This window comes from Tachyglossus aculeatus, chromosome 26 (assembly GCF_015852505.1).
Source record: "Tachyglossus aculeatus isolate mTacAcu1 chromosome 26, mTacAcu1.pri, whole genome shotgun sequence".
NCBI classification, from domain to species: Eukaryota; Metazoa; Chordata; class Mammalia; order Monotremata; family Tachyglossidae; genus Tachyglossus; species Tachyglossus aculeatus.
This window is the reverse complement of record NC_052091.1, coordinates 3,403,854-3,425,302: the sequence shown is the minus strand read 5'-3', so window position 1 is coordinate 3,425,302 and position 21,449 is coordinate 3,403,854. Positions and strand designations below refer to the sequence as shown.

At 48.4% G+C, this 21,449-nt stretch overlaps 3 protein-coding genes across 3 annotated transcripts in view; 1 reads left to right on the top strand and 2 right to left on the bottom strand.

The window, feature by feature from the left end:
• RASGRP4 (RAS guanyl releasing protein 4) overlaps window positions 1-328 on the top strand; it is a 32,607-nt gene extending 32,279 nt beyond the window's left edge. Inside the window, exon 17 of the mRNA XM_038767415.1 lies at window positions 63-328. Within this exon, the coding sequence (XP_038623343.1) occupies window positions 63-305 (243 nt within the window). The 3' untranslated portion in view covers window positions 306-328. The remainder of the gene's footprint in view (window positions 1-62) is intronic.
• Window positions 291-11,445, bottom strand: LOC119946214 (protein FAM98C-like). Its single transcript, XM_038767666.1, has 7 exons — window positions 11,433-11,445; window positions 11,217-11,351; window positions 9,060-9,250; window positions 5,434-5,511; window positions 4,714-4,830; window positions 3,633-3,800; window positions 291-667 (listed from the first exon to the last, which is right to left on the bottom strand). The coding sequence occupies exons 1-7, from the start codon at window positions 11,443-11,445 to the stop codon at window positions 533-535; spliced, it is 837 nt and encodes a 278-aa protein (XP_038623594.1). The 3' UTR covers window positions 291-532.
• A 3,188-nt stretch (window positions 11,446-14,633) lies between these two features.
• Window positions 14,634-20,694, bottom strand: LOC119946213 (protein FAM98C-like). The gene is made up of 4 exons (XM_038767665.1): window positions 20,685-20,694; window positions 20,475-20,627; window positions 18,314-18,504; window positions 14,634-14,737 (listed from the first exon to the last, which is right to left on the bottom strand). The coding sequence occupies exons 1-4, from the start codon at window positions 20,692-20,694 to the stop codon at window positions 14,654-14,656; spliced, it is 438 nt and encodes a 145-aa protein (XP_038623593.1). The 3' UTR covers window positions 14,634-14,653.
• Window positions 20,695-21,449: the final 755 nt, after the last annotated feature.

Sequence of the window (21,449 nt, the reverse complement as noted above, 5' to 3'; positions counted from 1 at the left end):
AGGGCGCGGAGGGGCGGGTCTGCCTCCCCACCCCCCCATATACACACATCCTGTGCCCACAGGAGCGGGAGCGGCTGGTGCTGGAGAACATGGGGCTGCGCTGTGCCAATGCCCACCTGGAGAGCGAGCGGGGCCGGCACCGGGGCCCCGGGGAGACGCCAGCGGCGGGCGGCCCGAGCCCGGTGACGCTCCTCCTGGCAGATGTGGCGGGGGCGGCCCAAGGGGGCGGCGGACGGGAGCCACGCCCTGGGCCAGGCCCGGGGCGGGCACGGGCTGGCACACCAGGCACGGACGTTATACATTAAATCTATTTTTCCAGAAACGGAACAGCGGTTTTCGGTCGGGGAAAGGGAGCAATCGAGGCCTTGGCGGCAGGGCTCTCGTCGTCCTCGTCTCCCTGCCCTGACCACTGCCCGGGACCCTCCCTCCACTGGGCATGGGCAGAACCTAAGCCACGAACAGGGGAGCAGGAGGTCGACTGAACCAACGGGCGCTGAGGGGAAAGAGGGGCATGGCTGCGCCTCCTTCCCCGTCACCTCTTTTTCTTCTTCCTGCCCTTCTGGCCCCAGCGCTGTTGGCCCCCTTCTCGCCGACTCTGCCAAGAGGGCATGGGCGCCTCGAGTTCATTGGGGCGGCCCCCTCGGTCTGGCACAGTGCCCATCAGAACCTGGAAGGGACGAAAGAGAGAGATAATAATAATAATTTTGGTATTTGTTAAGCGCTTACTATGTGCCAAGCACTGTTCTAAGCGCTGAGGGGGATACAAGGTGATCAGGTTGTCCCACGTGGGGCTCACAATCTTAATCCCCATTTTGCAGATGAGGCCCAGGGAAGTGAAGTGACTGGCCCAAAGTCACCCAGCTGACAAGCGGCGGAGCCGGGATTTGAACCCGTGACCTCTGACTCCTAAGCCCGGGCTCTTTCCACTGAGCCACGCTGCTTCTCTGTGGTATCTGTAGTACGTGTTAAGCGCTATTTTAAGGGTTGGGGTTGACACAAGGTAATCAGGTCAGATGCAGTCCTTGTCCCACAGGAGAATCCCAGTCTAAGCGGGAGGGAGAACAGGCATGGAATCCACATTTTGCAGATGAGGAAATAATAATAATAATAATAATAATCATAATGGCATGTATTAAGCGCTTACTATGTGCAAGGCACTGTTCTAAGCGCTGGGGAGGTTACAAGGTGATCAGGTTGTCCCACGGTGGGGCTCACAGTCTTAATCCCCATTTTACAGATGAGGGAACTGCGGCACAGAGAAGTCAAGTGACTTGCCTGGAGTCACACAGCTGACAATCAATCAATCAATCGTATTTATTGAGCACTTACTGTGTGCAGACTTGCCCGAAGTCACACAGCTGACAATCAATCAATCAATCGTATTTATTGAGCGCTGACTGTGTGCAGAGCACTGTACTAAGCGCTTGGGAAGTCCAAGTTGGCAACATAGAGAGGCAGTCCCTACCCAAGAGTGGGCTCACAGTCTAGAAGGGGGAGACAGAGAACAAAACCAAACATATTAATAAAATAAATAGAATAGATATGTACAAGTAAAATAAATAGAGTGATAAATATGTACAAACATATATACATATATACAGGTGCTGTGGGGAAGGGAAGGAGGTAAGACGGGGGGATGGAGAGGGGGGCGAGGGGGAGAGGAAGGAGGGGGCTCAGTCTGGGAAGGCCTCCCGGAGGAGGTGAGCTCTCAGTAGGGCCTTGAAGAGAGGAAGAGAGTTAGCTTGGCGGATGTTGGGACAGTTGGCAGAGGCGGGATTTGAACCCATGACCTCTGACTCCAAAGCCCGTGCTCTTTCCACTGAGCCACGCTGCTCCTCCTAAGCAAGAAACTGGCAAGGAAACCGGCAAGAGACGTGTGACTATGTCCCACGTGGGGATCACAGTCTAAATCCCTATTTTACAGATGAGGTAACTGAAGCCCAGAAGAGTGAAATAAATAATAATGGCGTTTGTTAAGCGCTTACTATGTGCCAAGCACTGTTCTAAGCGCTGGAGTGAAATGGCTTGCCCAAAGTCACGCAGCAAACAAGTGGCAAAGCCGGGATCAGAGCTCAGGTCCATCTGCCTCAGGCTTGGCTCTATCTACTAGGCCATGCTGCTTCACTTCTCTGTGCCTCAGTTTCCTCATCTGCGTAATCCTCATCTTCCATGCCTGTTCTCCCTCCTACTTAAAACAGGGGATGGAGCTCAGTGGCACAGCGCATGCTTCGCATGTACGAAGCCCTGGGTTCAATTCCCGGCATCTCCACTCATTTAGGGAAGCAGCGAGGCTCAGTGGAAAGAGCCCAGGCTCTGGAGTCAGAGGTCATGGATTCAAATCCCAGCTCCGCCAGTTGTCAGCTGTGTGACTTTGGGCAAGTCACTTCACTTCTCTGGGCCTCAGGTCCCTCATCTGGAAAATGGGGATTAAGACTGTGAGCCCCACATGGGACAACCTGATCACCTTGGAACCTCCCCAGCGCTTAGAACAGTGCTTTGCACATAGTAAGCACCTAATAAGTGCCATTATTATTATTATTACTTAGTCCCCTTTGGGACAGGGACTGCATCTGACCTGATTACCTTGAATCTATCCCACGGTTACCACTTATAGCGCTTTTAAATAACAATTATCATTTTTAAAACACCCCCAAAACAGTGACAGAGTCAGGATTAGAACCCAGGCCCATCCTCTTTCCACCAGGCCATGATAATAATGAATAATTATGGTATTTGTTAAGCAAACACCCCCAAAACAGTGACAGAGTCAGGATTAGATCCCAGGCCCATCCTCTTTCCACCAGGCCATGATGATAATGAATAATTATGGTATTTGTTAAGCAATCAATCAATCAATCGTATTTATTGAGCGCTTACTGTGTGCAGAGCACTGGACTAAGCGCTTGGGAAGTACAAGTTGGCAACATATAGAGACAGTCCCTACCCAACAGTGGGCTCACAGTCTAAAACGGGGAGACAGAGAACAAAACCAAACATACTAACAAAATAAAATAAATAGAATAGATACTTACCTCCTTCCCTTCCCCACAGCACCTGTATATATGTATATATGTTTGTACATTTTTATTACTCTATTTATTTATTTATTTTACTTGTACATATCTATTCTATTTATTTTATTTTGTTAGTATGTTTGGTTTTGTTCTCTGTCTCCCCCTTTCAGACTGTGAGCCCACTGTTGGGTAGGGACTGTCTCTATATGTTGCCAATTTGTACTTCCCAAGCGCTTAGTACAGTGCTCTGCACATAGTAAGCGCTCAATAAATACGATTGATGATGATGATGATGATGTACAGGTAAAATAAATAGAGTAATAAATATGTACAAACATATATACATATATAAACAAGTGCTTACTGTGTGCCAGGCACTGCACTAAACACTGGGGCGGATACAAGCAAATCAGGTTGAACGCGGTCCCTTGTCCCACACGGGGCTCACAGTCTCAGTCGCCAATTACAAGTGAGGTGACTGAGGCGTAGAGAAGCGAAGGACTTGCCTAAGGTCACACAGCAGACATGCAGCGGAGGCAGGATTAGAACCCGCGACCTCCTAACTGCCAGGCCCCGGGCTCCATCCGTTACGCCCACGACGCTCTCGCCCGTACCCACCTTGTTGACGGGGCAGCTGGTGGCAGCGCGGGAAGCCGGGCTGGTGGCGGGGACAAGGCGGGAGAGGTCGGCCCGGGCGGCCAGGAGGTGGGCGACGGAGACCCCGGGCTCCGGGCACAGCGCCTGCCGCAGGGGTGCCAGCCTCGTCGCCATGGCGGCACTCTGGGCCTGCAGGTTGGCAAGACCAGCGGGGGTCGGGCGTCAGAGTTGGGGTCATCATCATCAGCATCAATCGTATTTATTGAGCGCTTACTATGTGCAGAGCACTGTACTAAGCGCTTGGGAAGTACAAACTGGCAACATGTAGAAACAGTCCCTACCCAACAGTGGGCTCACAGTCTAAAAGGGGGAGACGGAGAACAAAGCCAAACATACTAACAAAATAAAATAAATAGAATAGATAAGTACAAATAAAATAGAGTAATAAATATGTACAGACATATATACATATATACAGGTGCTGTGTGGAAGGGAAGGAGGTAAGATGGGGGGGATGGAGAGGGGGATGAGGGGGAGAGGAAGGAAGGGGCTCAGTGTGGGAAGGCCTCCTGGAGGAGGTGAGCTCTCAGCAGGGCCTTGAAGGGAGGAAGAGAGCTAGCTTGGCGGAGGGGCAGAGGGAGGCCATTCCAGGCCCGGGGGATGACGTGGGCCGGGGGTCGATGGCGGGACAGGCGAGAATAACGAGGTACGGTGAGGAGATTAGCGGCAGAGGAGCGGAGGGTGCGGGCTGGGCTGGAGAAGGAGAGAAGGGAGGTGAGGTAGGACGGGGGTGAGGGGATGGACAGCCTTGAAGTCGAGGGTGAGGAGTTTCTGCCTGATGCGCAGATTGATTGGGAGCCACTGGAGATTTTTGAGGAGGGGAGTAATATGTCCAGAGCGTTTCTGGACAAAGATAATCCGGGCAGCAGCATGAAGTATGGATTGAAGTGGAGAGAGTTATGAGGATGGGAGATCAGAGAGAAGGCTGAGAGAGAAGGCAGAGAGAAGGACATCCCCCCACCACCCCGGGAGCCCGGATCCCCCCGATTCCCGGCTCAAAGGCTGGCGGGGAGGGAGCGGGCCGGACCTGCCCGGGTCTCACCTGTGCCCGCTCGGCCCAGTGGAAGGAGGCGGCCGTCAGGTCCAACCGGGTGAGCAGCATGCGGCGGCGACAGCCGTATTCGGCCCGCAGGCTCCGGTCAATCTCGCCGACCACCACCTGCCCCAAGCCGGGGGGACGGGGAGGAGCGGGTAGACGGTTCGGCCGCCTTCCTCCCCCCCGGAGCCCAGATAAACCCCTCCAGCCTGGGGTACCACCAATCAATTAATCAATCGTACTTATTGAGCGCTTATTTTGTGCAGGGCGCTGGACTAAGCGCTTGGGACGTACAAGATGGCAACATATAGAGACAGTCCCTACCCAACAGTGGGCTCAAAGTCTAGAAGGGGGAGACAGAGAACAAAACCAAACATACTAACAAACTAAAATAAATGGAATAGATAGGTACAAGTAAAATAAATAAATAGAGTAATAAATATGTACAAACACATATACATCTATACAGGTGCTGTGGGGAAGGGAAGGAGGTAAGAGGCAGGGGATGGAGAGGGGGACCGGGGGGGAGAGGAAGGAAGGGGCTCAGTTACCTCATCTGTAAAATGGGGATTAAGACTAAGCCCCCCGTGGGACAACCTGATCACTTTTTTGTAATAATAATAATAATAATGATGGCATTTGTTAAGCGCTTACTATGTGCAAAGCACTGTTCTAAGCGCTGGGGGGGGATACAGGGTGATCAGGTTGCCCCCGGGGGGGTCATACCCAGCGGGCAGAGTCCAGGGAGCTGGTCAGAAGAGGAGCCAGGTGTCCAGGTGGCAGCAAGGGCAGCAGCTCTGAGATCTGGGTAAATAACAACAACGATGGTATTTGTTAAGCGCTTACTATGTGCCAGGCACTGTTGTCATCATCATCAATCGTATTTATTGAGCGCTTACTGTGTGCAGAGCACTGGACTAAGTGCTTGGGAAGTCCAAGTTGGCAACATATAGAGACAGTCCCTACCCAACAGTGGGCTCACAGTTCTAAGCGCAGGGATAGATACAAGGTCATCAGGTTGTCCCACGTGGGGCTCACAGTCTTCCTCTAGACTGTGAGCCCACTGTTGGGTAGGGACCGTCTCTAGACGTTGCCAACTTGGACTTCCCAAGAGCTTAGTACAGTGCTCTGCACACAGTAAGCGCTCAATAAATACGATTGATTGATGGATTGATTCCTCCCCATTTTCCAGATGAGGGAACTGAGGCACAGAGAACCCCATCCCCCCCACGTTACCTCCTTCCCCTCCCCACAGCACCTCTATATATGTATACATGTTTGTACGTATTTATTACTCTATTTTATTTGTACATATTTAATCTATTTATTTTATTTTGTTAATATGTTTTGTTCTCTGTCTCCCCCTTCTTGACTGTGAGCCCACTGTTGGGTAGGGACCGTCTCTAGATGTTGCCAACTTGTACTTCCCAGGCGCTCAGTCCAGTGCTCTGCACACAGTAAGCGCTCAATAAATACGACTGAATGAATGAATGAATGAATGAATGAAAGTGACTGGCCCAAAGTCATACAGCCGACAAGTGGCAGAGCCGGGATTAGAACCCACAACCTATGACTCCCAAGCCCGGGCTCTTTCTACTGAGCCTCGCTTCTCTTGAAGAATAATAATAATAATATCTTGAATAATAATTATAATTATAATTGGGGGAAGAGGTCTTTCCCTCCCCCAAGAGCCTTGGCCCTTCCCAAAGTCATACAGCCGACAAGTGGCGGAGCCGGGATTAGAACCCACAACCTCTGACTCCCAAGCCCGGGCTCTTTCTACTGAGCCTTGCTTCTCTTGAATAATAATGATAATAATAATAATAATAATATCTTGATATTAATAATTATAATAATTATAATTATAATTGGGGGAGGAGGTCTTTCAGCCTTGCCCCTTCCCAAAGTCATACAGCCGACAAGTGGCGGAGCCGGGATTAGAACCCACAACCTCTGACTCCCAAGCCTGGGCTCTTTCTACTGAGCCTTGCTTCTCTTGAATAATAATATCTTGAATAATAATTATAATTATAATTGGGGGAGGAGGTCTTTCAACCTTGCCCCTTCCCAAAGTCATACAGCCGACAAGTGGTGGAGCCGGGATTAGAACCCACAACCTCTGACTCCCAAGCCTGGGCTCTTCCTACTGAGCCTCGTATCCCCCCTAGCGCTTAGAGAAGCAGCTCAGAGAAGCAGCGTGGCTCAGTGGAAAAGAGCAGGAGCTTTGGAGTCAGAGGTCATGGGTTCAAATCCCGCCTCCACCACTTGTCAGCTGTGTGACTTTGGGCAAGTCACTTCACTTCTCTGGGCCTCAGTTCCCTCATCTGTAAAATGGGGATGAAGACTGTGAGCCCCCCGTGGGACAACCTGATCACGTTGTAACCTCCCCAGCGCTTAGAAGAGTGCTTGGCACATAGTAAGGGCTTAATAAATGCCATTATTATTATTATTAATTGGCGGAGTGGGATTTGAACCCATGACTGTGCTCTATCAACTAAGCCAATATACAGCACAGTTCCATGTGTCTCAAAGTTGTACCTCCCAAGCGCCTAGTACAGTGCTCTGCACACAGTAAGCGCAGTGGAAAGGGCATGGGCTTTGGAGTCAGAGGTCAGAGGTTCAAATCCCGGCTCTGTCAATTGTCAGCTGTGTGACTTTGGGCAAGTCACTTCACTTCTCTGCGCCTCAGTTCCCTCATCTGTAAAATGGGGATGAAGACTGTGAGCCCCCTGTGGGACAACCTGATCACCCTGTAACCTCCCCAGCGCTTAGAAGAGTGCTTGGCACATAGTAAGTGCTTAATAAATGCCATAATTATTATTATTATTATTAATTGGCAGAGCTGGGATTTGAACCCATGACCGTGCTCTATCAACTAACCCAATATACAGCACAGTTCGATGTGTCTCAAAGTTGTACCTCCCAAGCGTTTAGTACACAGAAAGCGCAGTGGAAAGGGCATGGGCTTTGGAGCCAGAGGTCAGAGGTTCAAATCCCGGCTCCGCCAACTGTCAGCTGTGTCACTTCAATCAATCAATCAATCGTATTTATTGAGCGCTTACTGTGTGCAGAGCACTGTACTAAGCGCTTGGGAAGTCCAAGTTGGCAACATAGAGAGACAGTCCCTACCCAACAGCGGGCTCACAGTCTAAAAGGGGGAGACAGAGAACAAAACCAAACATACTAACAAAATAAAATAAAATAGATAGGTACAAGTAAAATAAATAAATAAATAAATAAATAGAGTAATAAATCTGTACAAACATATATACATATATACAGGTGCTGTGGGGAAGGGAAGGAGGTAAGATGGGGGGATGGAGAGGGGGACGAGGGGAGTCACTTCACTTCACTGTGCCTCAGTGACCTCATCTGTAAAATGGGGATTAAGACTGTGAGCCCCCCGTGGGACAACCTGATCACCTTGTAACCTCCCCAGCGCTTAAAACAGTGCTTGGCACATAGTAAGTGCTTAATAAATGCCATAATTATTACTATTATTATTAATTGGCGGAGCTGGGATTTGAACCCATGACCGTGCTCCATCAACTAAGCCAATATACAGCACAATTCCATGTGTCTCAAAGTTGTACCTCCCAAGCGCTTAGTACACAGTAAGCGCAGCGGAAAGGGCATGGGCTTTGGCGTCAGAGGTCAGAGGTTCAAATCCCGGCTCCGCCAATTGTCAGCTGTGTCACTTCAATCAATCAATCGTATTTATTGAGCGCTTACTGTGTGCAGAGCACTGGACTAAGCACTTGGGAAGTCCAAGTTGGCAACATATAGAGACAATCCCTACCCAACAGTGGGCTCACAGTCTAGAACGGGGAGACAATCAATCAATCAATCGTATTTATTGAGCATTTACTGTGTGCAGAGCACTGTACTAAGCACTTGGGAGGTCCAAGTTGGCAACATCTAGAGACAGTCCCTACCCAACAGTGGGCTCACAGTCTAGAAGGGGGAGACAGAGAACAAAACCAAACAGACCAACAAAATAAAATAAATAGGATATGTACAAGTAAAATAAATAAATAAACTTCATCATCATCATCATCAATCGTATTTATTGAGCGCTTACTGTGTGCAGAGCACTGTACTAAGTGCTTGGGAAGTACAAATTGGCAACATATAGAGACAGTCCCTACCCAACAGTGGGCTCACTTCACTTCTCTGTGCCTCAGTTCCCTCATCCGGAAAATGGGGTTGAAGACTGTGAACCCCCAGTGGGCCAACCTGATCACCTTGTAACCTCCCCAGCGCTTAGAAGAGTGCTTGGCACATAGTAAGCGCTTAATATCATTATTATTATTATTATGATATGATCAAATGAACGAGTCCAGGCTCCTCACCTTAGCGAGCAGCTCCTGAAACAGTTGGCTGGGGGCGGTGCCAGGCTGGGGAGAGGGCATTCCTAAGGCCTCGCAGATGAGGGTCAGTTCCTCCCTGGTTTTCCAGAGCCGCTCCCCTTCCTCCTGCGACCGGACCCGGGGCGTCTTGCGACGGAGCAGTCGGGCCGCCTGGACCTCTGAGCAGAGAAAACCTGGAGGGATGGAGACGGGAAGGGACGGGAAGGGACGGGAAGAGAGGACCGCCCACCGCGCTGCCCTGGATCCGGGCATCCTCGCCACCCGGCTCCACCCCGTCCCCGGTCCTGCCAGTCCCCTAGCCCCATCCCCCCCATCTCACCTCCTTCCCTTCCCCACAGCACCTGTATATATGTATATATGTCTGTACAGATTTATTACTTAGCGCTTATTATCCAGCGCTTAGAACAGTGCTTTGCACATAATAAGCGCTTAATAAATGCCATTATTATTATTATTACTCTATTTATTTTACTTGTACATATCTATTCTATTGATTTCATTTTGTTAGTATGTCTGGTTTTGTTCTCTGTCTCCCCCTTTTAGACTGCGAGCCCACTGTTGGGTAGGGACTGTCTCTGTGTGTTGCCGACTTGGACTTCCCAAGCGCTTAGTCCAGTGCTCTGCTCACAGTAAGTGCTCAATAAATACGATTGATTGATTGATTGATTGATTTCTCCCCCTTCTAGACTGTGAGCCCACTGTTGGGTAGGGACTGTCTCTGTGTGTTGCCGACTTGGACTTCCCAAGCGCTTAGTCCAGTGCTCTGCGCACAGTAAGTGCTCAATAAATACAACTGATTGATTGATTGATTGATTTCTCCCCCTTCTAGACTGTGAGCCCACTGTTGGGTAGGGACTGTCTCTATATGTTGCCAACTTGTATTTCCCAAGCGCTTAGTACAGTGCTCTGCACAGTAAGTGCTCAATAAATACGATTGATGATGATGATGATAATGATGACTGAGCGCTTCCTGTGCGCAGAGCACTGCACTAAGCACTTGGGAAGTCCAAGTTGGCAACATACAGAGACGGTCCCTACCCAACAGTGGGCTCGCAGTCTAGAAGGGGGAGGCAGAGAAGAAAATCAATCAATCGTATTTACTGAGCGCTTCCTGTGTGCAGAGAACTGTACTGAGCGCTTGGGAAGTACAAGTTGGCAACATATAGAGACGGTCCCTACCCAACGGTGGGCTCACAGTCTAGAAGACCAAAACCAAACATATTAACAAAATAAAATAAATAGAATAGATATGTACAAGTAAAATAAATAGAGTAATAAATACGTACAAACATATATACATATATACAGCGTGGCTCAGTGGAAAGAGCCCAGGCTTGGGAGTCAGGGGTCACGGGTTCTAATCCCGGCTCCGCCACTTAGTTGCATGACTTTGGGTGAGTCACTTCACTTCTCTGTGCCTCAGTTCCCTCATCTGTAAAATGGGGATGAAGACTGTGAGCCCCTCATGGGACAACCTGATCACCCTGTATACCCCCCCAGCGTTTAGAACAGTGCTTTGCACATAGTAAGCGCATAACAAACACCATCATTATTATTATTATTTGCCACTTGTCTGCTGGGTGACCTTGAGCAAGCCACTTAACTTCTCTGTGCCTCAATTCCCTCACCCGTAAAATAGAGATGAAGACTATGAGCCCCTAATGGGACAACCTGATCACCTTGTGTACCCCCCAACGCTTAGAACAGTGCTTTGCACATAGTAAGCGCATAACAAACACCATCATTATTATTATTATTCACCACTTGTCTGCTGGGTGACCTTGGGCAAGCCACTTAATTTCCCTGTGCCTCAGTTACCTCATCTGTAAAATGAGGATTAAGACCGTGAGCCCCACGTGGGACAACTTGATTATCTTATATCTACACCAGTGCTTAGAACAGTCCTTGGCACATAATAAGCACTTAACAAATACCATTATTATTATTATTCCACCCCCCTCCTTGGCTCTGCCAATGGTCCAGGCCCCACCTCCTCCCTGGCACTGCCCATCCCCACCCCCCCAGCCCCGGCCCCGCTCCCTTCCCGCTCTTCTCATCTCCCAGGCCCCTCCCCACAGCTCTGCCCGCCCCTGGGCTCTGCCCACCCCCCAGGTCCGGCCCCCCATCGGTGCCACTCACGGAGCAGGCGCAGTCGGGTGCAGGGCTGGCGGAGGCACACGGCGGGCTCCCCGGCGGTGAGCACGGGATCGGGGCAGTGGAGCTCCCGCAGCAGCCCGCTCAGCTCCAGCAGGAAGCTCTCCTCCGTGCCGGGCTCTGGGCAGGGGCGTTGAGCTCAGCCCGGGGGGGAGGGACCCCGGCCCACCCCCGACTGAGTCCTCCGGACTCCAACCGCACTCCATCCATCCATCCATCCAATCATCCATCAATGCATCCATCCAATCATCCATCATCCAATCATCCATCCATCAATCCAATCATCCATCCATACAGCCATCCAATCATCCGTCCATTCATCCAATCATCCATCCATCCATCCAATCATCCATCCATCCAATCATCCATTCATCCAATCATCCATCCATCCATCCATCCAATCATCCATCCATCCATCCAATCATCTATCATCCATCCATCAATCCAATCATCCATCCATCAATCCAATCATCCATCCATCCAATCATCCATCCATCAATCCAATCATCCATTCATCCATCCATTCAATCATCCATCCATTCATCCAGTCATCCATCCATCCAATCATCCATTCATCCAATCATCCATCCATCCATCCATCCAATCATCCATCCAATCATCCATCCAATCATCTATCATCCAATCATCCATCCATCAATCCAATCATCCATCCATCAATCCAATCATCCATCCATACATCCATCCAATCATCCATCCATCCATCAAGTCATCCATCCATCCATCCATCCATCCATCCAATCATCCATCAATCCAATCATCCATCCATCAATCCAATCATCCATCCATTCATCCAATCATCCATCCATTCATCCAATCATCCATCCATCCATCCAATCATCCAATGATCCTATTTACTAAGCGCTTACTGCGGGCCCAGCCCTGGACTAAGCGCTTGGGGGAAGACGATAGAACCGATTGGGTAGACACGTTCCCTGCCCACAACGAGCTTCACTCATTCAATCGTATTTACTTTATTTTATTTTGTTTACTGTATTTATTTATTTTATTTACTTTATTTTACTTGTGCATATTTACTACCGTATTTATTTTGTAAATGATGTGCATTTAGCTTTAATTCTATTTGTTCTGACGACTTGACACCCATCCACATGTTTTGTTTTGTTCTCTGTCCCCCCACTCCTAGACTGTGAGCCCGTTGTTGGGTAGGGACCGTCTCTATATGTTGCCAACTTGTACTTCTCAAGCGCTTAGTACAGTGCTCTGCACACAGTAAGCGCTCAATAAATATGATTGAATGAATATACTGAGCGTTTACTGAGTGCAGAGCACTGTACTAAGCGCTTGGGAGGGCCCGACTGAACCGATTTGGTGGACACGCTCCCTGCCCACAACAACCTTACGGTCTAGAGGAGAGTAACATTAATATAGATAAATGACGGGTATGGACATAAGTGGTATGGGGCTAAGGGTTGGGAGCACTGTACTAAGCGCTTGGGAGAGTACCAAATAACCAATTTGGTAGACTTGCTCCCTGCCCGCAAGGAGTTTCATTCACTCAATAGTATTTATGAGCAGTCACTGTGTGCCGAGCACTGTACTAAACGCTTGGGAGAGTACAGCACAAAAACAGACACATTCCCTGTCCACAGTGAGTTTGCAGTCTACAGAAGCAGCTGTGGCTTAGTGGGAAGATCACGGGCTTCGGAGTCAGAGGTCATGGGTTCGAATCCCAGCTCTGCCACTTGTCATCATCTTCATCATCAATCGTATTTCTTGAGCGCTTACTATGTGCAGAGCACTGTACTAAGCGCTTGGGAAGTACAAATTGGCAACATATAGAGACAGTCCCTACCCAACAGTGGGCTCACAGTCTAAAAGGGGGAGAGATATTATTATAATTATTATTATTATAATAATGATATTTATAATAATAATAATAATGGCATTTATAATAATAATAATGGCATTTATAATAATAATGGCATTTATAATAATAATGGCATTTATAATAATAATAATGTCATTCATAATAATAATGGCATTTATAATAATAATAATAATGGCATTTAATAATAATAATAATGGCATTCATAATAATAATAATGGCCTTTATAACAACAATAATAATGATGGCATTTATAATAATAATAATGGCATTTATAATAATAATAATGGCATTTATAATAATAATAATAATGGCATTTATAATAATAACAATAATGACGGCATTTATCAAGCACCCACTATGTGCAAAGCGCCGTTCCAAGCGCTGGGGAGTCTACAAGGCGATCAGGCTGTCCCCCGGGGGGGGCCCCCCACAATCTCAATCCCCATTTTCCAGATGTCAGCTGTGTGACTTTGGGCAAGTCACTTCACTTCTCTGGGCCTCAGTTCCCTCATCTGTAAAATGGGGACTAAGACTGGGAGCCCCATGTGGGACAACCTGATAACCTTGTATCTTCCCCAGCGCTCAGAACAGTGCTTTGCACATAGTAAGCGCTTAGCAAATACCATCATTATTATTATTATTATTATTATTATTACAGTCTGATCCGCCACTTGTCTGCTGTTTGCCCTTGGGCAAGTCCTGTCTACTTGTTTTATTCTGTTGTCCGTCTCCCCCTTCTAGACTGTGAGCCCGTTGTTGGGTAGGGACCGTCTCTATATGTTGCCGATTTGTACTTCCCAAGCGCTTAGTACAGTGCTCTGCATACAGTAAGTGCTCAATAAATACGAATGAATGAATGAACATCACTTCGGCGGGGCTTAGTGGAAAGAGCATAGGCTTGGGAGACAGAAGCTGTGGATTCTAATCCCGGCTCCGCCGCTTATCAGCTGTGTGACTTTGGGGAAGCCACTTAACTTCTCTGTGCCGCCTTCGGTTCGGCCGCCTTCCTCCCCCCCGGAGCCCAGATAAACCCCTCCAGCCTGGGGTACCACCAATCAATTAATCAATCGTACTTATTGAGCGCTTATTTTGTGCAGGGCACTGGACTAAGCGCTTGGGACGTACAAGATGGCAACATATAGAGACAGTCCCTACCCAACAGTGGGCTCAAAGTCTAGAAGGGGGAGACAGAGAACAAAACCAAACATACTAACAAACTAAAATAAATGGAATAGATAGGTACAAGTAAAATAAATAAATAGAGTAATAAATATGTACAAACATATATGCATCTATACAGGTGCTGTGGGGAAGGGAAGGAGGTAAGAGGCAGGGGATGGAGAGGGGGACCGGGGGGGAGAGGAAGGAAGGGGCTCAGTTACCTCATCTGTAAAATGGGGATTAAGACTAAGCCCCCCGTGGGACAACCTGATCACTTTTTTGTAATAATAATAATAATAATGATGGCATTTGTTAAGCGCTTACTATGTGCAAAGCACTGTTCTAAGCGCTGGGGGGGGGATACAAGGTGGTCAGGTTGTCCCCGGGGGGGTCATACCCAGCGGGCAGAGTCCAGGGAGCTGGTCAGAAGAGGAGCCAGGTGTCCAGGTGGCAGCAAGGGCAGCAGCTCTGAGATCTGGGTAAATAACAACAACGATGGTATTTGTTAAGCGCTTACTATGTGCCAGGCACTGTTGTCATCATCATCAATCGTATTTATTGAGCGCTTACTGTGTGCAGAGCACTGGACTAAGTGCTTGGGAAGTCCAAGTTGGCAACATATAGAGACAGTCCCTACCCAACAGTGGGCTCACAGTTCTCAGCGCAGGGATAGATACAAGGTCATCAGGTTGTCCCATGTGGGGCTCACAGTCTTCCTCTAGACTGTGAGCCCACTGTTGGGTAGGGACCGTCTCTAGACGTTGCCAACTTGGACTTCCCAAGAGCTTAGTACAGTGCTCTGCACACAGTAAGCGCTCAATAAATACGATTGATTGATGGATTGATTCCTCCCCATTTTCCAGATGAGGGAACTGAGGCACAGAGAACCCCATCCCCCCCACGTTACCTCCTTCCCCTCCCCACAGCACCTCTATATATGTATATATGTTTGTACGTATTTATTACTCTATTTTATTTGTACATATTTATTCTATTTATTTTATTTTGTTAATATGTTTTGTTGTCTGTCTCCCCCTTCTAGACTGTGAGCCCACTGTTGGGTAGGGACCGTCTCTAGATGTTGCCAACTTGTACTTCCCAAGCGCTCAGTCCAGTGCTCTGCACACAGTAAGCGCTCAATAAATACGACTGAATGAATGAATGAATGAATGAATGAAAGTGACTGGCCCAAAGTCATACAGCCGACAAGTGGCAGAGCCGGGATTAGAACCCACAACCTATGACTCCCAAGCCCGGGCTCTTTCTACTGAGCCTCGCTTCTCTTGAATAATAATAATAATATCTTGAATAATAATTATAATTATAATTGGGGGAGGAGGTCTTTCCCTCCCCCAAGAGCCCAAGAGCCTCCCTCCCCCAAGAGCCTTGGCCCTTCCCAAAGTCATACAGCTGACAAGTGGCGGAGCCGGGATTAGAACCCACAACCTCTGACTCCCAAGCCCGGGCTCTTTCTACTGAGCCTTGCTTCTCTTGAATAATAATGATAATAATAATAATAATAATAATATTTTGATATTAATAATTATAATAATTATAATTATAATTGGGGGAGGAGGTCTTTCAGCCTTGCCCCTTCCCAAAGTCATACAGCCGACAAGTGGCGGAGCCGGGATTAGAACCCACAACCTCTGACTCCCAAGCCTGGGCTCTTTCTACTGAGCCTTGCTTCTCTTGAATAATAATATCTTGAATAATAATTATAATTATAATTGGGGGAGGAGGTCTTTCAACCTTGCCCCTTCCCAAAGTCATACAGCCGACAAGTGGTGGAGCCGGGATTAGAACCCACAACCTCTGACTCCCAAGCCTGGGCTCTTCCTACTGAGCCTCGTATCCCCCCTAGCGCTTAGAGAAGCAGCTTAGAGAAGCAGCGTGGCTCAGTGGGAAAAGAGCAGGAGCTTTGGAGTCAGAGGTCATGGGTTCAAATCCCGCCTCCACCACTTGTCAGCTGTGTGACTTTGGGCAAGTCACTTCACTTCTCTGGGCCTCAGTTCCCTCATCTGTAAAATGGGGATGAAGACTGTGAGCCCCCCGTGGGACAACCCTGATCACGCTGTAACCTCCCCAGCGCTTAGAAGAGTGCTTGGCACATAGTAAGTGCTTAATAAATCCCATTATTATTATTATTATTAATTGGCGGAGTGGGATTTGAACCCATGACCGTGCTCTATCAACTAAGCCAATATACAGCACAGTTCCATGTGTCTCAAAGTTGTACCTCCCAAGCGCCTAGTACAGTGCTCTGCACACAGTAAGCGCAGTGGAAAGGGCATGGGCTTTGGAGTCAGAGGTCAGAGGTTCAAATCCCGGCTCTGTCAATTGTCAGCTGTGTGACTTTGGGCAAGTCACTTCACTTCTCTGGGCCTCAGTTCCCTCATCTGTAAAATGGGGATGAAGACTGTGAGCCCCCGTGGGACAACCTGATCACCCTGTAACCTCCCCAGCGCTTAGAAGAGTGCTTGGCACATAGTAAGTGCTTAATAAATGCCATAATTATTATTATTATTATTAATTGGCAGAGCTGGGATTTGAACCCATGACCGTGCTCTATCAACTAAGCCAATATACAGCACAGTTCGATGTGTCTCAAAGTTGTACCTCCCAAGCGTTTAGTACACAGAAAGCGCAGTGGAAAGGGCATGGGCTTTGGAGCCAGAGGTCAGAGGTTCAAATCCCGGCTCCGCCAACTGTCAGCTGTGTCACTTCAATCAATCAATCAATCGTATTTATTGAGCGCTTACTGTGTGCAGAGCACTGTACTAAGCGCTTGGGAAGTCCAAGTTGGCAACATAGAGAGACAGTCCCTACCCAACAGCGGGCTCACAGTCTAAAAGGGGGAGACAGAGAACAAAACCAAACATACTAACAAAATAAAATAAAATAGATAGGTACAAGTAAAATAAATAAATAAATAAATAAATAGAGTAATAAATCTGTACAAACATATATACATATATACAGGTGCTGTGGGGAAGGGAAGGAGGTAAGATGGGGGGATGGAGAGGGGGACGAGGGGAGTCACTTCACTTCACTGTGCCTCAGTGACCTCATCTGTAAAATGGGGATTAAGACTGTGAGCCCCCTGTGGGACAACCTGATCACCTTGTAACCTCCCCAGCGCTTAAAACAGTGCTTGGCACATAGTAAGTGCTTAATAAATGCCATAATTATTACTATTATTATTAATTGGCGGAGCTGGGATTTGAACCCATGACCGTGCTCCATCAACTAAGCCAATATACAGCACAATTCCATGTGTCTCAAAGTTGTACCTCCCAAGCGCTTAGTACACAGTAAGCGCAGTGGAAAGGGCTTTGGCGTCAGAGGTCAGAGGTTCAAATCCCGGCTCCGCCAATTGTCAGCTGTGTCACTTCAATCAATCAATCGTATTTATTGAGCGCTTACTGTGTGCAGAGCACTGGACTAAGCACTTGGGAAGTCCAAGTTGGCAACATATAGAGACAATCCCTACCCAACAGTGGGCTCACAGTCTAGAACAGGGAGACAATCAATCAATCAATCGTATTTATTGAGCATTTACTGTGTGCAGAGCACTGTACTAAGCACTTGGGAGGTCCAAGTTGGCAACATATAGAGACAGTCCCTACCCAACAGTGGGCTCACAGTCTAAAAGGGGGAGACAGAGAACAAAACCAAACAGACCAACAAAATAAAATAAATAGAATAGATATGTACAAGTAAAATAAATAAATAAACTTCATCATCATCATCATCAATCGTATTTATTGAGCGCTTACTGTGTGCAGAGCACTGTACTAAGCGCTTGGGAAGTACAAATTGGCAACATATAGAGACAGTCCCTACCCAACAGTGGGCTCACTTCACTTCTCTGTGCCTCAGTTCCCTCATCCGGAAAATGGGGTTGAAGACTGTGAGCCCCCCAGTGGGCCAACCTGATCACCTTGTAACCTCCCCAGCGCTTAGAAGAGTGCTTGGCACATAGTAAGCGCTTAATATCATTATTATTATTATTATGATATGATCAAATGAACGAGTCCAGGCTCCTCACCTTAGCGAGCAGCTCCTGAAACAGTTGGCTGGGGGCGGTGCCAGGCTGGGGAGAGGGCATTCCTAAGGCCTCGCAGATGAGGGTCAGTTCCTCCCTGGTTTTCCAGAGCCGCTCCCCTTCCTCCTGCGACCGGACCCGGGGCGTCTTGCGACGGAGCAGTCGGGCCGCCTGGACCTCTGAGCAGAGAAAACCTGGAGGGATGGAGACGGGAAGGGACGGGAAGGGACGGGAAGAGAGGACCGCCCACCGCGCTGCCCTGGATCCGGGCATCCTCGCCACCCGGCTCCACCCCCGTCCCCGGTCCCTGCCAGTCCCCTAGCCCCATCCCCCCCCATCTCACCTCCTTCCCTTCCCCACAGCACCTGTATATATGTATATATGTCTGTACAGATTTATTACTTAGCGCTTATTATCCAGCGCTTAGAACAGTGCTTTGCACATAATAAGCGCTTAATAAATGCCATTATTATTATTATTACTCTATTTATTTTACTTGTACATATCTATTCTATTGATTTCATTTTGTTAGTATGTCTGGTTTTGTTCTCTGTCTCCCCCTTTTAGACTGCGAGCCCACTGTTGGGTAGGGACTGTCTCTGTGTGTTGCCGACTTGGACTTCCCAAGCGCTTAGTCCAGTGCTCTGCTCACAGTAAGTGCTCAATAAATACGATTGATTGATTGATTGATTGATTTCTCCCCCTTCTAGACTGTGAGCCCACTGTTGGGTAGGGACTGTCTCTGTGTGTTGCCGACTTGGACTTCCCAAGCGCTTAGTCCAGTGCTCTGCGCACAGTAAGTGCTCAATAAATACAACTGATTGATTGATTGATTGATTTCTCCCCCTTCTAGACTGTGAGCCCACTGTTGGGTAGGGACTGTCTCTATATGTTGCCAACTTGTATTTCCCAAGCGCTTAGTACAGTGCTCTGCACAGTAAGTGCTCAATAAATACGATTGATGATGATGATGATAATGATGACTGAGCGCTTCCTGTGCGCAGAGCACTGCACTAAGCACTTGGGAAGTCCAAGTTGGCAACATACAGAGACGGTCCCTACCCAACAGTGGGCTCGCAGTCTAGAAGGGGGAGGCAGAGAAGAAAATCAATCAATCGTATTTACTGAGCGCTTCCTGTGTGCAGAGAACTGTACTGAGCGCTTGGGAAGTACAAGTTGGCAACATATAGAGACGGTCCCTACCCAACGGTGGGCTCACAGTCTAGAAGACCAAAACCAAACATATTAACAAAATAAAATAAATAGAATAGATATGTACAAGTAAAATAAATAGAGTAATAAATACGTACAAACATATATACATATATACAGCGTGGCTCAGTGGAAAGAGCCCAGGCTTGGGAGTCAGGGGTCACGGGTTCTAATCCCGGCTCCGCCACTTAGTTGCATGACTTTGGGTGAGTCACTTCACTTCTCTGTGCCTCAGTTCCCTCATCTGTAAAATGGGGATGAAGACTGTGAGCCCCTCATGGGACAACCTGATCACCCTGTATACCCCCCAGCGTTTAGAACAGTGCTTTGCACATAGTAAGCGCATAACAAACACCATCATTATTATTATTATTTGCCACTTGTCTGCTGGGTGACCTTGAGCAAGCCACTTAACTTCTCTGTGCCTCAATTCCCTCACCCGTAAAATAGAGATGAAGACTATGAGCCCCTAATGGGACAACCTGATCACCTTGTGTACCCCCCAACGCTTAGAACAGTGCTTTGCACATAGTAAGCGCATAACAAACACCATCATTATTATTATTATTCACCACTTGTCTGCTGGGTGACCTTGGGCAAGCCACTTAATTTCCCTGTGCCTCAGTTACCTCATCTGTAAAATGAGGATTAAGACCGTGAGCCCCACGTGGGACAACTTGATTATCTTATATCTACACCAGTGCTTAGAACAGTCCTTGGCACATAATAAGCACTTAACAAATACCATTATTATTATTATTACCACCCCCTCCTTGGCTCTGCCAATGGTCCAGGCCCCACCTCCTCCCTGGCACTGCCCATCCCCACCCCCCCCAGCCCCGGCCCCGCTCCCTTCCCGCTCTTCTCATCTCCCAGGCCCCTCCCCACAGCTCTGCCCGCCCCTGGGCTCTGCCCACCCCCCAGGTCCGGCCCCCCCATCGGTGCCACTCACGGAGCAGGCGCAGTCGGGTGCAGGGCTGGCGGAGGCACACGGCGGGCTCCCCGGCGGTGAGCACGGGATCGGGGCAGTGGAGCTCCCGCAGCAGCCCGCTCAGCTCCAGCAGGAAGCTCTCCTCCGTGCCGGGCTCTGGGCAGGGGCGTTGAGCTCAGCCCGGGGGGAGGGACCCCGGCCCACCCCCGACTGAGTCCTCCGGACTCCAACCGCACTCCATCCATCCATCCATCCAATCATCCATCAATGCATCCATCCAATCATCCATCATCCAATCATCCATCCATCAATCCAATCATCCATCCATACAGCCATCCAATCATCCGTCCATTCATCCAATCATCCATCCATCCATCCAATCATCCATCCATCCAATCATCCATTCATCCAATCATCCATCCATCCATCCATCCAATCATCCATCCATCCATCCAATCATCTATCATCCATCCATCAATCCAATCATCCATCCATCAATCCAATCATCCATCCATCCAATCATCCATCCATCAATCCAATCATCCATTCATCCATCCATTCAATCATCCATCCATTCATCCAGTCATCCATCCATCCAATCATCCATTCATCCAATCATCCATCCATCCATCCATCCAATCATCCATCCAATCATCCATCCAATCATCTATCATCCAATCATCCATCCATCAATCCAATCATCCATCCATCAATCCAATCATCCATCCATACATCCATCCAATCATCCATCCATCCATCAAGTCATCCATCCATCCATCCATCCATCCATCCAATCATCCATCAATCCAATCATCCATCCATCAATCCAATCATCCATCCATTCATCCAATCATCCATCCATTCATCCAATCATCCATCCATCCATCCAATCATCCAATGATCCTATTTACTAAGCGCTTACTGCGGGCCCAGCCCTGGACTAAGCGCTTGGGGGAAGACGATAGAACCGATTGGGTAGACACGTTCCCTGCCCAC